General features: G+C 35.2%; 1 protein-coding gene across 1 annotated transcript in view; it reads right to left on the bottom strand.

Annotated features, from left to right (window-relative positions):
* Nucleotides 1-18,162, bottom strand: part of na (sodium leak channel non-selective protein na) — a 605,671-nt gene that overhangs the window by 476,129 nt on the left and 111,380 nt on the right. Inside the window, exons 8-9 of the mRNA XM_090376183.1 lie at nucleotides 16,663-16,805; nucleotides 12,767-12,871 (exon numbers count right to left, since the gene is read on the bottom strand). Of these exons, the coding sequence (XP_090232309.1) occupies nucleotides 12,767-12,871; nucleotides 16,663-16,805 (248 nt within the window). The remainder of the gene's footprint in view (nucleotides 1-12,766; nucleotides 12,872-16,662; nucleotides 16,806-18,162) is intronic.

The following is an 18,162-nucleotide window of genomic DNA, read 5'->3' as shown; positions in this document are numbered from 1 at the left end:
GGCCACAATAACTAATTGTAAAAAAAATGCGCAAAGATTGAGCAGTTTTGTACCTCTAAAACTAACAGAGGTACAAATAAACTAACAAAGTTTGTTACTTCTGAAAAATGACTTTTGTTCCTGTTTTGGTGTGTAAGTATAGATCTGTAGTTTTAACAGGCCATGTCAAACACTGATTTATTAATTTTGTATTAGTACAGTACTACAATAAAATACAATTTTTTTGTGGAATTCTAAATGTTTTTGTACCTTTAATACCATTTAAATTTAACTGGAAAATACAAAAAACTTATATTTTGCAAACTAAAAAATTTCCTCTTCGCCAACCGAAATGTGTTCAAATTAGCTGGGTTCAGATTAGCAGGAGTCCACTGTATTTGTAAAGTTCAAATTTTACTTAAATAATGGTTGCTACAATGATCCTCTTACAATATAAAGTCTAAGACATTGGACTCAGATGGAAATGGCTGCAGGTTTCCAGTGTGAGTCACGATTTTGCCATTTGTATAGCCTCTGGTATATATTCTAAAGCTGATCTAGTAGACAGACCTAGCTCAACTGACAATTCTTTTCTTTGTAACCAATATAAGGAATGTACCAATCTCAAATTAGAAATTGGTGCATTACGAGAAGAATTTGGGCCACTGAAGGAACGAGTACGTGCCCTAGAAACAAACGTAGCTGGGAGCTCGTCAGGGACTCAACTATCTCATGACCTGCCTTATGATGCACCACAAATTCAGGTCCCAGAAAAGAATAGTCAGGTGCAGGCAAGCTCTGGTCAAAGGTGATCTAGTTTTATTGGGAGACTCTATTGTCAGGGAAATGGGTAACATTTCTTGTAATAAAGATAGGTGGTCCAGAACCAGAGTTTGGTTGCCAGGAACAACAATTGATGATTACCAAAAGATTGTCAGATTTCAAGGGAGGTGAAGAGAGCATTATTATTCATGTGGGGACTAACAATATTAAACATACATGACCTGATTGATTGTTGGATCATCTGTTGGATAAATATAAGACTATGCTGAAAAAATTCCACGAGTCAAGTAAGAATGTGTATGTGTCTGCAATTCTGCACAAACATAATACGAGGGATTATATGCTCAAAGCCATGTGGATTAACTCAATATAGAGGGAATCTGCAAGGCTTTTGGTGAGAAATTTTTATCAGCATGGCCCACGCCAAAGTTAAAGGAATCTATTTTGTAGAGATGGTATTCATTTGAACAAAGGTGGTGCAAGGATTTTTACCAGTATCATTGGGGATTCAGAGAAACTGCTAGTTAAGGGGGGGGGGAAGGTAGTTACATCCACACAGCTTTGACCTATATCTGATGATATGGGTCAAAGTAATGATTACACTCACCTCAGGAATTCTTGTTTATTGCCACTACAGCCAATATTAATAAGATGTTCTATGGTAGCAACATTTAAAATGAGGGAGAAGATAAAGTTTGGGATACAAAACTAAATAACTTCAAGGGGTGTGTCAGGGTAGTAAACTATAGAAGATTACTTTGTCTTAACTGTGCATACAGTAATATCAGGCGTGTTGTCAATAAAATGGCTGAATTTGAACTCCTGGTTAGGACAACTAAGCTGATATATTAGGGCTAACAGAAATGTGGTGCCACTTGGAAATTAGAGATGATGAGTTTTAGGAAAGATAGGGAAGACAGAAAGACTGGAGGGGTCATACTTCTTATCAAAAGCAGCCTGAGAGCGAAAAGAGCTTTTGCTGAATCTGAAGTTACGTCTGCCAACATAGAATCAGTGTGGTGTGAGTTAGCTGGAAACAAAGGTGTAATGAGAGTGGGAGTAATCTACAGACTCGAAGATCATGAAGACTAAAAGGAGAGTCTCTACATGCAAATGGAATAGGCAAGCAAGAAGCATGAATGTCTTATTATGGGTGACTTTAATCTGCCCCAGGAATTAATTGGAATAAGTGGGAGGGGGACTCACCATGGGGAAAATTTTTTTTAAATAAACTAAATGATTATTATTTGTACCAGCATATTAGAGAAAATACTAGAAGGTGAGAATATTCTTTGCCTCAATGGGTGAATTTTTTACAGCTCCAGCTAATAGAGAAGTTTTTCTTAAATTTTTGCTGTTTTATTGACTTAAATTGGCATATTAATTTATTTTCTAGAAGTAGCTTTATATTCCTAGTTAAAATACTTAGTTTATTTTAAACTTAGACAGAGATTTTGTAGGTTCTTACTATCGGTAAGGGTATCCATGTGTTGGACAAGATTTTGCAGCTCCGGCGAACAATAAGTTTTTAATTATATTTAGCCATTTTATTGACTTAATTGTTATATTAAATTATTTTCTATAAATAGCTTATAATCCTAGTCAAGCTCCTTCATTTATTTTGAATTTATATAACGATTTTGAAAGTTGGTACTTAGTGTATGCAGATTTTACCATTCGTAATTTGCCGCCATTGTTATACAATGCAACATATATCCAGAACCAGATAGCATAACGTTTAACGTAAAACTAGATAGTGAAACACGTAGCATTGTATCAGAAATTTGTTAGTTCATTATAGTATAGTATTATCAATTAATCAATAAAATTTATTAATCTTATTAAATTTCATTTTTAATTAAATTGTACTTAAATGGAATCACGACCAAAGACCAAGACTAGAGCAGCAAAGCATTGCTCACAGATTAGCCAGAGTGCTGTGGCTCAGGGGATAACCGAAGAGGGCGATTCTCCAATGCATCACAATCTAAAAAAAATGCACGAAATGTGAAATGTTTGTGGACCTGTCTAGAACAGGACATGATCTAGCCAAGGAGGATATCTTTGTGTGTGTGCTAGGTGCAGAGACTCTGAGGAAATTAGATGCCAACTCAGGGTTCTGATGGGCATTATGAAAGTTTGAGGTGTAGGGTAGATGCCCTAGAGGAAATTAATAAGAGGGGCCTATCAAGCTCTCAGTTGCCTAACTCAATGCCAGAGTTCACTCCTGTGCATCAGGCAACACAGTGACAATCTCCAAGACAGAATGCACTGGTCCCACAGGAACTAGTTATTGTTGGTGACTCTATTATCAGGGAGATGGGGAATATATTATGCAAAAAGGATAGGTGGAACAGGACCAGGGTATGTCTGCCAAAGGCAAAAATGATGACATTGAAGAGCAGATATCATCTTTTAAAGGTACAAAAGGTGATATTGTTGCACACGTTAGCACTAAACATTAATCTTACCTTAAGAACAAGAGATCTGCAGATTTAATTAACAAGCACAGGTCAATGTTGAAAAAAAGTCACAAGCTAGGGTTGAATTTGAAAGCGTCTGCAATTCTGCCCAGACATGATAGGAGGGCGTATATGATGAGAGCCATATCAATCAGTTTGGCCCTGGAGAGATTGTGCAAGGCTCGGGAGGTAGAATTTTTTTCAGCATGGTCTGTGCTTGCTAACAGAAGAGACTGCTTCTACAGGGATGGGATACACTTAAATAGAAAGGGTGCAAGAATATTTGCTTATGCTATCCAGGCCGTGTTAGGTGGGTCGTAAAACTGTTAGCTTGGGGGATTCACAGACTAAAAGATTAACAGTAGCCACAGACAGAGGCTAAAGTGATTCTTGCACTGTTTCTATTATAATGATGAGCAGAGCCAGAACTATGCAATCTTATGCCTGGGGCAAAAGTATTATAAATACGGCCCCATTATATGCAGGTAGTCAATCTTTTAGTAGCATAGCTAGGGTCATCGACATTAAACATGTCTTCCTGGAGCCCCTGATTGTGATAGATAATTCCTTCAGTTTATGTCCCTGAATCCTGAGTCCCCCCCCCCCCCGGGATCCCCCCTCTGAACTACCTTGCTGTGCCTCTGCAAACTTTATGAATTTATAAAAATTACTATTGCAATGGTCTAGGATTTGCATATATTATTAATAAAATAATTTAAAATACAATGAATATAACAAAACAAAAATATCAAAGAAAAAGAAACTTTCAAATATTCATTTGTATCTACAGAGAATTTAATTCAATATAAACTACAAAGAAATTAAAAAACCAGATAGTTTATGTTTATATATCTAGTATAAAATCATAGAAACATAATATTGTGAAATATAGTACTTTTAACATTATAACATAAACTAAAAATATGCAATGAAGGTGTATTATTTTAATTGAATTTTTCTCGCTTTGAAGGACAAGAAGCTACTGTTACAGGCAGGGTAAGAAAAATTCATAGCGCTATTTCTATATTTAGATAAGATTCTATTAGACAATACTCATGAACAAAGTGGAGAAGTTGTTTTTTTTTTTTGCTTGTTGTTTGCACATTGGCTTCTGTGCCTATAATGCACCTCCCAAAGTTTTGCATTTTCTACTGTGATCCAAGCCCAAGGCGGGATTCAAACCTCCAACCTTTGGGTTTCCAGGTAGGCATTTTACCCACCCAGCTAGCCCGGTCGGCTGGAGTTGTAAAGGGGTTACAGATTTTATATCTTGATTTTTCAAATATCTGTTGAAATATTAACAGATATTTGAAAAATTTTGTTTTGTCTTCCAGAGGTTAGCAATGGAAGACAAACCAAAAAGCTGAGAGGTGTGATGTCACAAAGCAGGCCATACTTTATAGAAGTCTTAGATAGTATGAATCAGAGCTATAATACTCAATACGTTCTACATTGATAATAATATTTGTAAAATAATAAGAGGAGTTTACCTCAACATAGTACGTAGAACACTTCCATATGATACCCTCCAAAAATTAAAACAGAAAAAACTAAAAAAATCGACAGCTTACCGGTACATTAGAGTAAAATATAAATAATTAAATAATTAAAAAACCAATTTAACACAATTCAAATCAATTTAAAACAATTAAAAATCAAATTAACGCAATTAAAAGACTTTAACGAAAATATTTGTTAAATTTTATCCGAAAGTTAGGAAGGAAAATCGTTTTGAATATTTTCGTTAAATTCTTTTAATTGCGTTAATTTGATTTTTAATTGTTTTAAATTGATTTGAATTGTGTTAAATTGGTTTTTTAATTATTTAATTATTTATATTTTACTCTAATGTACCGGTAAGTTGTCGATTTTTTCGTTTTTTCCGTTTTAATTTCTGGAGGGTATCATACGGAAGTGTTCTACGTACTATATTGAGGTAAACTCCTCTTATTATTTTACAAAATTTATAGAAGTCTGTAATTGGATTTCTCTGTTATTTTCGAAATTTGTAAAACACTGTTCCTCCCTGATATTTTTTTCCATAAGTGATTATAAATCCTGAATTTATAATTTTTTTAACTCTCACAAAAATTTCTGGAATCATAAGTAGCACGTACAAAGATAATGCAGTATTTCTTTTAATAAAATATTTATTTTTATTTTGAACAAAGAACACATGTTGACCAGAAGCTATTATCTGTGTCTCGAATACGCCTAAACGGTAATCCCTTTAACTCTTAATTTGCGCTTTCTAATTGCTTATATTGCCTAAAGGCCAGAGGTGGAAACAAAGCATACAAAGTTAAGTCTCTTGTAATCTGTTCATTATATGGAAATTTTCTTCATTCTACAGAATCTTTTAAATGTAATTACTAAAAAGAATTCAAAAAATTTGCTATAAAGAAGTTCGTTAAACACAGGTCTGAATGTAATAAAATCAAAAATGAAGCAATTTTAAAATATATAACTGGTTGAATGTGCCTTTAAAATGTTGCACCTGGGGCTGGCACCGGCCAAGATAGAGCAAGTTGCTGGGGATTTCAAGACTTGCTGAGAATCATCATGGAACAAGTAATTACATGAGCTGTGTTAGGGTAACTAAGAGTAAGAACAGGTGCATGTATACTTGCATGTACACCAATGCTAGAAGTATAGTAAATAAATTTGATGAATTTGAAGTGCTGATCAAGGCATCAAAGGCAGATATTGTTGAGATATCAGAGACATGGTGTCACACAGATATAAGAAGTGCAGAATCGGAATTTGGGGAGTACAATGTGTACAGAAAGGATAGACAGGGTAGGAAGATAGGAGGAGTTATACTGTTAGTTAAGAAACATAAAATCTAAGGAAGTGCATCCAGTTGACATGGGTGGACAGTGAAATGTTGATTGCTGAAACAAACATCCATCTGTCATTGTAGAAGTTGATAGCTTAAATAGATTCAAGGCAGAACAAAACAAACATTTGGAACGAGTGGATGGGTGAAATGAGAAGGGTGGGTTTTTTTTTTTTTTTTTTTGGCTGATGCTATACACCTAATTCTGTTTTTACACGATAGATACGTTCCTGAAAAATACGTGTAAAAAAAATTCGTGTAAAAAAAGACATTGTATTTATGGAAGAAAAGAAGATTGGTTCCGGATCTAAAAAAATCAGTAAAAATAATTAAAAAAAAAAACACATAAAAATATTCGTTTTAAGCTTATTATTTTATTTAAACAAAATACACATGTAATAATATGAAATTAAAATGTATTAAAATAAATTTGTATGCATATGAAATGAAAAAAAATTCTTCATGAACAAAAAAAATCTGTTTTACACATAAAAAGATTTTATTCATTTTCACTTTCTGATAATAAACGGCGCATATGTTTGCGTACGACTGGAATATCACTGCTATCACTAGAAATGTTGTGGACATCGTCTTCTTCCTCTATTAATGAAATTCTTTCTGTGATCTCTTGAGCAAAATCAGCACGAGTCTCCTCTGGTGCTGATGTTTCACCGGTTTTACGAACGAATTCAGTTATTAATCGTTGTGTTCGTGTTTTGGTTAGGCCGTTATATAATTCTCTGTAAGAGGCTGTCAACAACTTCAGTTCACGTTGAAACTTCCCAGCGCGTTCCACATTAGGGTCATTTTTGACAAAATGATTATCTAATTTTCTGGCCAGTTTCAGACCTTCTTTTATTAAATCTGCATTTAGAACAGGATCATTTTCTTCATTATCACTACGTTCTGTGGGATAAGGAGTCCCAAGGACAACCTCTAATATTTCATCTTCGCTTAGGGCTTTGTCGGATAACAATTCATCAATATCTTCAAACGATAGATCATCGAATCCTTCTCCACCAATTTTGTATGCCATTGTAATGATGTTGGGAAATTCGGTCGTATTAGGGATGATGGGATCTTTGCTTTTTACACATTGTGGCCAAACCGCTTTCCAACACGCATTTAAAGTTGCTGGTTTTAATTCAGTTAACGCTAATCCAACTTGATTGATACAATCCATAATTGAGAATTTCTTCCACACATCAATGATTGTTAGTGTTTCATCATTCAGTTTGTCCAAAACGTGTTGGAATGTTCGTTTTACGTAGTATGTTTTAATTGTCGCAATTATACCTTGGTCTAGCGGTTGTATCAAAGATGTAGTATTAGGTGGCAGAAATAAAATTTGTGCGTTTGGGTTTTCCAAGACAGGATGGCCGGGTGCATTGTCAAGAATCAGAAGAACTTTAAATTCAAGACCTTTCAAATTCATATAACGTCTGACTTCTGGGACGAAACATTTGTTGAACCATTCTGTAAAAATAGTAGTGGTCACCCAGGCCTTCTTGTTTGCCATCCAGTGAACAGGCAGTTTATTGATATCTACACCTTTCATTGAACGTGGGTTTAGGGCTCGATTTACCAGCAGTGGTTTCAACATACGATCTCCTGAAGCGTTGGAGGAAAATAATAACGTCACGCGATCCTTAGCTACCTTAAAACCACCAGCAGTTTTCTGTGATTTGGCTACATACGTTCTGTTGCATTTGTTTCCAGAAGAAACCAGTTTCATCTGCATTCCACACTTGATCAGGAGTGTATCCTCCATCTTCAATAATTTTTGCAAGTTCCTGCTGGAATACTTTAGCAGCCGATTCATCTGCAGATGCAGTTTCACCTTTAATTTTTATATTATGAAGAGCATTCCTTTTAAGAAACCCTGTCATCTAACCTGTACTCGCAGAAAATTCATACTTTCTGTTTAACTGGGATGAAGTGCTTGGCTCCTTTTCTTTAATCTGTCTGTAAATTCTTAGTGCTGTTTGCTTGATGGCATTTCCATCTACTAGTACTCTTTTTTGTGACTGATCTTCTATCCATATTACCAGAGCCTTTTCCATTTTTTCCTTGACAATATCTCTTGTATATGATGATGAATTAACACTTACTTTTGTTCCAGAACATACGGACTTCCTAATTGCAGCTTCATTTTTCTTAATAGTTCTTACGGTAGCTTCATGTACACCAAAATGCTTTCCTAGAGGCGCAGCCACTTGTCCAGTTGCAAGACTATCTAAAATTTGAATTTTAAGTTCTGGTAATAGGCGAATTATTCGACATTATATAAGGGCTACCGAAAAATATCTCAGTTATAATTAATAAAAAAATGTATGAAAAATTTGTAAACTTACAATTTATTGACTATTGGCAAAATTAATAAATTTATATGTGCACAAATTTCACTAAAGATTCTTTCACTTTGAAATAGAGCTTACTACTACATGTCTTCCGAAGGTACAATGCACGAATACCGTAAATGTGCACCAAATTCAATAAAAACGTTGATGATTCATAGATACCTAGACGTACACATTGGTAAGCAAAAGCACGCGTTTCAAAACGCACACACTAGCTGTTATCCAATCTATTGGTGCATGTAATATAGAAATGATACTAATATGCCACAAATAAAAAAAAAATTCTTACAATTTAGGCAAAAAAAAAATTCATAGAAATCGTGTTAAATCAAAATGACTCGTGTAAAAAGAGAATGAAATATTTATTTTGAATTCGTGTTAAATCAAATTCGTGTAAAAAAAGTTCGTGCAAAAACAGAATTAGGTGTATAAGCTTGCTTTCTTGCCTCATGTGTCTTTACTAATGCTAATGTTTGTACCATATAATTCTCATATTTTAAATTTAGTAATCAATGATGCAACAAAAATCACTTTCAAAATTGTTCAATTTTTAGATATTGTGCAAGGGTTATATACTGTCTTTTCTTCCTCTTCATACAGATGGGAAAAATTAAAGGAAAATATTCCAAAATAAACATTAAAATTATTAAAATTTTGTCAAAAATCATTTAAATCAAAATTAATTTTCAGAGGAATTTACGAAAAAAATTATTACGTAATATCTTCATCTGATGATTTCTTAATACGGTATCTCATGAATTTAAGTCATAAATATAGAATGAAATCTGCAAACATTACAACAAATATTTATGGAATTTTCTTATGAACTAACTACAATGAACTAACTCATGTTTCATTGTAGTTAGTTCATAAATAGTAATTTAATTCCACAAAAGAAAATAATGCTGCAAGTTTAAAAATCTAATTTTACATTTATTATTTTGGAAGCACATAATTTTCTTCTGTGGTTGAAAATGAGAATAGTTTTCCTAGGATCTCCTAGTGAGTTGAAACAAAGTTTACCATATTTCTCTAAGTAAAACGATTTTTAAAATAGAACGGGAGACAGACGGGCAGAAGGACACCTTAAGAATTATGCATAGGGTAGGATTATTATATAGTTTTGTATATCAGTTTCAGTAAAACTGTAAAAAAATTTATATTACTTTTACAGTAATTTAAATTTGTGTCATTGTATTCATATTACTAGTAAAAACTAAAAGTTTTTCGGAAACATTTTTTCCTTTTAAAAATATGACATAAAGGGGCACTAAATACTTGCTGCACACAGGCAGCCAAGAAGTCGGGAACGGCCCTGCAAGTAAGGCTCCAAAGTTGATGGCATATACCTAGTAGTTTAGTAGGAGACCACCAGGGAGTGTATTGAACCACTGAGGTTAATTATGAGGGTATCTTTGGACTCGGGGGGGGGAGAGATTCCTTTGGATTGGAGAAGTGCCACCATATCATCAATACATAAAAGTGGGGTTAATCTTTAGTATAAGATTTTTACCCATGGATCTTTGAAATGATTAATAAGCAGGTCCAGCTCTGCCCACTGCTTCACAGTGATTGGAAGATCTAATACTGGTAGAAAATTGCTTCCTAATTTTAACCAGCAGCAAAGGGGGGAATCACTTAATGATTTTAAACTAGTGCCAAAAAAGGGGTAATTGGGAAATTTTTCTCCCTTTGCTATTGGTTTTAAATTGGAAATGAAATTTCACACAGGAATAAATAGTAAAACGGCATTCACACTACCCCAAAATCATTTTGATTAACAGTCAATCAATGCGAAGAAGTGGGAATGGCTAGACCTGCCTATCATTGATTGTCACAAAGATCCATCAGTAAGAAACTTGTACCGAAGACTAACCAAAGGTGGTTTTAAGAGTGAAGTTGGTACCACTGAACACAGACCAGTTAGTCTGACTTCAGTGGTAGGAAAAATCTTAGTGGCAATGATTAAGAGTGGAATCCAGGGACATTTAAACAGACATGGCATTCTGAAGAGCACAATGTGGCTTTTTTAAGGGAAAACCATGTTTAACTAACTTAGCAGGCCATTTTGACACAGTTACTCATGAGCTGGATGTAGAGAACAATTTCAGCATAGTTTATTTGGATTTTAGCAAAGCATTTGACTCGGTCACTCAAGAGAGGTTACTGTATAAGCATGAACAGGGTTGGGATCACTGGTAAGATTCTAAGATGGATTGCTAGATGGCTGCAGGGCAGAAGGCAGAGGTTGTGATTAATGGATATTCTTCTGATTGGTGTAATGTCAGGAGTGGGGTCCCTGAATAATCGGTTCTTGGACCACTGTTATTTCTCATTTTCATAAATGACATCCAAAGGGATAGAAGGCATGATTTCAAAATTTGCAGATGATATAAAGATTGGTAGAGTCGTTAATCGTCGGTGCCAAGCAGTGCTCCTTCAGGATGACGTGAACAGACTTCAAAGTTGGTCAGAGAAGTGGCAGCTATGTTTTAATGTAACTAAATGCAAGATCTTACACTAAGGGAATAGCAACCCCATAAATATTTGGTGGGATTGAATTAAAAACAGTGAAAGAGGAAAGGAATCTGGGAGTTATGATATGGGAAGCTATGAAGTTTTCTGAACAATGTAAACAGGTAGCTAGGAATGCCAACATTGTCTTACCAATGATTTATCGAATGTTATCCTGTAGAGACAGAGAGAGAGGTCATAATACCACTGTATAAGGAATTATAAGGCTACATTTGGAATACTGTGTTTGAGTATGGAGATCTCATCTGAAAAAAGACAGCGGGCTTCTTGAAAGGGTACAAAGAAGGACAACTGGAATGGTGGAATTGGCAAAAGGACAACCATACAAGGAAAGACTGATTATGTGGGCTACAGAGCTTGGCAACCAGGCACCTCAGAGGTGACCTGATTGAGGTTTATAAGGCTCTGAGAGTGATAAGTAAAATGAATGAAGGTGGAATTTTCGCTGTTATAAGGAATTCCAGAACTGGGGGCCATAAATTCAAATTACAGGGGTTAAGGTTTAGATTAGATTGTAGGAAGTTTTCTTTTAGCCAGCAAGTCATTGATTGTGTCAACTTTATTCAAACTATCAGACTCAACTACCTTGGAGGTAGTTGAGGCTGACAGTTTGAATAAATTCACAGGTCAACTGGATAGTTACCTATATGAGGAAGAAAGCACATTATTTGTATTTTCTTATCTACTTTGTGAGTTTTTTTTTTTTTCCAGTGCAGCAAAAGCTTATGGCTTCCTTGCACAATAAGCAAATACTATTACTATAACTATGAAAAAAATGACAACCAATATTGTCTATCTGATAAGTTCCAGGATAATTGCAGAGCAAAAAACATTGGGTCAACTAGATAAATTATAGAATTCTTAATAATTGAATTATAGTTGTTCACACATATCAAACACACACGTTTATTATCATAATACAAGTTTTAAAAATAATGAAGTTATTTTTAAAACTGCTTTAAAAAAGTTTTAAAAACCTAATAAAAGAAAATGAATATAAATTATGATTAAATGAAGCTCTGGCAATTTAAAAATTTAAACCACGATGAGAACATTTTAAACATCAGATCGATCACCTGTGGATTTTTCAAGGATATGGAACTTAGACAAGATTAAGATCCTTTCCCTTCCCATGCCCCTTTCCTCCCACTCCTTTCACTTAACTGAATAGCATCTTACAAAAACACATGACTGTTCCACAGCATATAAACCACCCTTCTACTGTTCTGCTGTAAGTAAAAACTGAAAATGAGTAAATGCTGAAAAAAATTAGTTTTCTTAATGCTACAGTAAAATGAATTATCTTTAAAAAAAAGTAACTCCTTCCAGATTTCATCTATTAAGTAAATTAAATTCAATTTATAGTCACTTTTATTTAGATTTAAAAAAACAGGCACACTTTGACTGGAATCCATTTCAGGATGAATAAAGCTTGATTTTTTAAACTAAGTTTTAAAATTCTTTCATCTATACTTTTTATGATCATTTAACCACACAGACAGAAAGATGATCATTTAACCAAATGACCATTTAATTTAATGATCATTTAACCAGACAGTAAGTACTTAAAAAAGAAGTTCTTGCTATATTTAATAATTGGAAATAAAGATATAATATTGGAGTTGTAATGAAATATCCTTCATAAAATATTCAAAATTATTACTGTTCAAACATATTTACCTGCTCTTGAGAGAACCTTTATGTTAGTTTTGTACTGGCTAACACGTTACTTTTGTACAGGTGAGTTTTACAAACTCAATATTTTACACTACATACATGGAACAGTGCATAGTGAAGTTAAAACTCACCTGTGGAGTAGTTTCATTTGGGATGGTTCCTCGTTCACCCCACATCTGTTGGAACTGTACTCTAATCTCATTAAAAGTTTCAGTGATAACAGCTATGAAAACATTCTGCAATGAAATTTAGTTTGATTATATTGGGATATCAGCCACAGAGATTGATCATTTGTAATTCAAAATTGCAAAGCTAAAAGGGTTAGTAGCAAAAATTATTCTAAACCACATATTAGCATTAGCATTAGCATCAGTTGAGGCATACGATGCAAGAAAGCAAAGCACGCTTATACAACATCAGCCAAAAAAAAAAAAAAAATTCCCATTTCATCCATCCAGTCACTACAAATTTTTATCTACTTCAGCCTTAAATTTATTTAAACTATCAACTTCCACAACAACAGATGGAAGTCTGTTCCAGCAATCAACTACCCGCTAGCTAAATGAAAACTTCCAGACATCTATTCTACAACTGTCTTTCCTAGATTTGAATTTATGCCCCCCCTCAGGTTCTTAGTCTGAGCAAGTGGAAGTATTCCATCAGCATTGAACCTGCTCAAACCATTCAAGGCCTTATACACCTCAATCAGATCACCTCACAGGTGCCTAGTCTCCAGATGCTGCAACTTTCAGAGCTTAAGCCTTTCTTCGTAAGCACACCCCTTTGTTTCTCTAACCATTGGCACTCTTGTTGCCCTTCTCTGTACTACTTCTAGCAACTCTACATCCTTCCTAAAATGGGACTTCTAGACCTGTACGCAGTACTCAAGGTGTGGCCTGACCATTGCCTTATATAAAGGGATAATCACCTATTTGTCTCTGCTAGCAAATTTCCTATATAGCATTGACAAAACTCCATGACTTGCTCTGGCAGCCTGTCTGCGCTGCTCAGAAAACTTTTCATTTTCCACCTCCCTGAGTGTAGTACCACACAGTTGGTACATTTCTCTTCGGTTACTGCTGCCCATATGCAGTACTTTGAATTTGTCAATGTTAAACTTCAGTTGCCACCTCTCAGCCCATCTGCCTATCGTTTCTAGATCCTGTTGCAGTAGCATACTGTCTTTAGTATCATTACAACTACCAATCTTTGTATCATCTGCAAACTTGGACATTAAGCCTGATATACCTTCATTGATATCATTAACAAATACACAAAACAATAATGGGCCCAGCACAAACCCTGGGGGACTCCACTAATAACATTAGTCCGTAGAGTAGTGTCCATTTATTACCACTCTCTGTCTTCTCCCACTCAACCATCCCTTTATCCATAGCAGCAATTTGCCTCCAATGCCACACTGCTCCAATTTGTGCAGCAGTCTTCCATGTGCAACAGTATCAAAAGCCTTTCTAAGATCCAAATATATTATATCAAAGTTATTCCCTGCATTCCAGTTCCTTTGTGACTATATCATAGTATCCAATCAAACTGGTCAGACAAGACTTCCCCTGAACAAACTCATGCTGTGTCCAAGCTATAACTGAAGTCTTGTCTAGATGATCCTGCAATGCTTCTTTAACCAGTGCCTCCATTAATTCCCTGGAACAGAAGTTAAATTAGAGGTCTGTAATGTAACATGTCTGTGTCTCCCTTTGATCCTCCTTTGTGGATTGGGGTTGCATTTACACATCTCCAATCCATGGGTACCTACCTCCCTTGAGTCCAAGGAAGCACTCATAATTATGGCTAAGGGTTTGCTTACTTCCTTTGCTGCCTCCTTTATTATAACTGGATAGATTCCATCCACCCTAGGTGCCTTTCTTATGTTTACCTTCAACAATTTTTCCTCCACTTTGCTCTCCATTATTACAAAATCATTTAGCTCCCTGTTAAGAGTTTAGTAAACTTCTGCTCCCCCTTCTTAAAGAATTCCTCGTGTGAATGTAGATGCAAAATACTCATTCAGTTTGTCCGTTACTGAGCAGGATCATCAACAGTCAAACCATCTATGTTAAGTGGACCAATCTGATTCATCCCCTTCTTTCTACAGTTTACATAAGAAAAGAATTCTTTGCTGTGTTTCTTTGCATCCTTTGCCAAAGATTTCTCGTAATCTGCCTTGCCTTCCTAACCTCCTTTGTGACTTTATTACAGGTAGCTTATATCTGCCATAGGCTTCTGTGTCGCTTAATAATTTATATGCATCCCATACATTATTCTTCTTCTCTGCCATGAGTCTCATTAATTAATCTCACATCCATTTAGGCCTGAACCTTGATCAGTATTTCTTAGTTGGTATGAAAAGCCTAGTAGCCTCCAAGATTAAGTCCCTGAAAGCTTCCTATTTAGAATTCACCGTTGGTAACATCATCAGTTGATCCCACTGTACATTTGGGATGGTTCCTCGTTCATCCCATATCTGTGATCTTTCTGATCTCATTAAAAGTTTCAGTGATAACAGCTGTGAAAACATTCTGCAATGAATTTAGTTTGATTACATTAATATACAAGATATTCATCTTATTGCAGTCAGCATAGTACCGAGGTACTATGTTCAAAATTTGCCAAGCAAATGGGTCTCCATGCAGAAAGTGAACACTTGAAAATGGCTGATGCCTAACCACTCTGCTCCAAAGGGCAAACAGAGTTATCAGCAGGGCAATAACAGCTACCTGGAAATGTGACAGTACCTGCATGAAAGCATGTTCATTTGGAACATTTTCAGCAAAGTATCTCAAAACAATGGATAAAAGGCAAGTTGCTACAACGGATAAAAGGATGGTTGAGTGGGAGATGAAGTAGAATGGTAATCAATGGACACTGCTCTTCACGGACTAATGTTATTAGTGGTGTCCAGAGGGTTCAGTATTGGGCCCATTGCTGTTTTGTATATCAGTTATATTGATGAACGTATAAAAGGCTTAATGTCGAAGTTCACAGATGATACAAATGTTGGCAGGGTTGTTTATGACAGTAATAACAGTATGCTACTGCAACAGGAGCTAGAAAAGTTGGGCAGATGGGCTGAGAAGTGGCAACTGAAGTTTAACATTGACAAATGCAAAGTACTGAATATGGGTAGCAGTAGCCTCAGAAAAAAGTACCATCTGTGTGGTGTTACACTCAGGGAAGTGGAAAATGAAAGAGACCTGAGAGTAATTGTGCAGTCATATACGAAGTTTTCTGAGCAGTGCAGACAGGCTACCAGAGCAGGTCATGGGGTACTGTCAATGATATACAGGAATTTTGCTAGCAGGGATAAGGAGGTGATTATTCCTTTGTACAAGGCAGTGGTCAGGCCACACCTTGAGTACTGCCTACAGATCTGGAAGCCTCATTTTAGGAGGGATGTAGAGTTGCTAGAACAAGTACAGAGAAGAGCAACAAGACTGGTGAGGGGAACAAAGGGGTGCTCCTACAAAGAAAGGCTTAAATTCTGCAAACTGCAGCATCTAGAGACTAAGCACCTGCAACGTGATCTGAATGAGGTGTATGTGGCTCTCCATGCAAGAAGAATCCCATCAGCATTGAGCAGGCTCAATACTGATGGGATTCTTCCTCTTGCTCAGATTACAAACCTGAGGGGGCATAAACTGAAACTGAGGAAAAACAGCTGTCGAATAGATGTGTGCAGAAATTTGCCTTTAGCTAACGGGTAGTTGATTGCTGGAACAAACTTCCATCTGTTGTTGTTGTGGAAATTGATAGCTTAAATAAATTTCAGGAAAAAATGGACAAACTTTTGAGCAAATGGATGGGTGAAATGAGAAGCGGTTTTTTTTTTTTTATTTTGGTTGAGCTGTATAAGCTTGCTTTCTTGAATCATATGCCTCTACTAATGCTAATGCTAAAAACATACAGTAAAATGCATACCATTCTAAAAATTTCCTGTATAATATTTTAAAAATTGCAAATATTAAAAATTTTGGAATTTCTGATAAGTTTTTGTTTAAAATAATTTTACCTTTACTAGCCATGCCAAGAAAAATATCATGGTAGTAAAATAAAATGTGGCTCTCCATGCAGGAAGACTATCCATTGCTTTGTACATTAGAAGTGCCCATCCTTCCTGAGATGCTGCTTGGTATACCGTAAAAAAACTATGGGCTGAAAACACATGAATTAGTTAATTAATTTGGAATTATAGGTATAACATAAACAAATAAGAAAGAAAACACTCATCACATGGCTTGTGGGCATGTTTCACAAATTTTTAAATGGTAATTTATAAAATACACAGTCTCTCTCTCTTTCTTTCGCTCGCCTTTTCCTTATTTTTTTTTTTTTTTAAATACTGCCTAACTTTATATAAAATATCATCTTTGCTCAAAAGCAGAACCTATGTAAACATGTGGAAGCAGCAGTTAAGCATTCAAAATACATATAGCTGTATATTACTAAAGACTAAATTTTTCACTCACAAGCTATAATATATGTTTCTCTTTCAATATATTTAAATTCCCACTCATCCAGTTGCTTTGTGACCCCACATTCCTGGTTTCAGCAATGTCAACAGACCCAGTGGCAAAAGAATACACAAAATGCCAAAACTAATAAGAGAAGGATATTATTATTAATTTTTTTTTATTTCATTTTTATTAGCAAGTAGCCCCTAGCCAGAAACTGGCAACTCCATTATATGAATCTGATACATATAATCTCCATTATATGTATCAGATTCATATGATATACAGAAATATAAATCAAAAATATAAATTGTGGCACAAGGACCCACAGGACAAGCACATGGCACAATGAACCATATGATACGAATAAGACCAAACATTGCACAAGGCACCACTGATATTATGACATCACATTAGATGGAGACAAATAACAATACGGTCACAAGTAACTACATAAATTGTCCATTAAGATTAGCCTGTTTACAAAGGAACATGATCATTAACTACCAGGTCAATTACACTGTTTATTTTAGCATCTCATTTTAGGAAGGATGTTTTTATTAGCAAGTGGTTCTTGCTAATAAAAACATCAATAAATTCTGTGTAACAGAATTCATGTCAATAATCTATAAGCCTTCCACTGTTCTTTCCTGAAGTTCAAGCACCACTTATCTTCTCTGGAATAATTTCTTGGAAAATTTTTGAAAAGCCTGAAAATCTTCCTCAGTCTTAATTATATAGCAGAAATTGGAGATATTAAAGGAGTTTGTTAGTTTGTTTGTTATTTGGTTTTTAGGAGCATTAGCAACTAAGGCCATATTGCTCGGGGGATATGCGGTGGTCATTCCCTGACCTTTCCGCATCCTCCATATTTGGTGGTGACAGGGTGGAAAGAGTAAGATTCCATAGGTTGTTTGATACGGAAATCTAGTTTAAATCCAATGATGAAAGAATAAGAAATAAATCCAAGATGGCATAAAACTAGATGACTGGTAGACCCGATGGTGGGGTGTTAAGGCATCAAAATCCTTAGGAGACTGTAGGAAAATAACTTATAC

The sequence above is a fragment of the Mastigoproctus giganteus genome, chromosome 6, assembly GCF_048544385.1.
Source record: "Mastigoproctus giganteus isolate SK-2022 chromosome 6, ASM4854438v1, whole genome shotgun sequence".
Lineage (NCBI taxonomy): Eukaryota > Metazoa > Arthropoda > Arachnida > Uropygi > Thelyphonidae > Mastigoproctus > Mastigoproctus giganteus.
The sequence above is the reverse complement of the archived record's forward strand: the minus strand, read 5'-3'. Positions and strand labels throughout refer to the sequence as shown.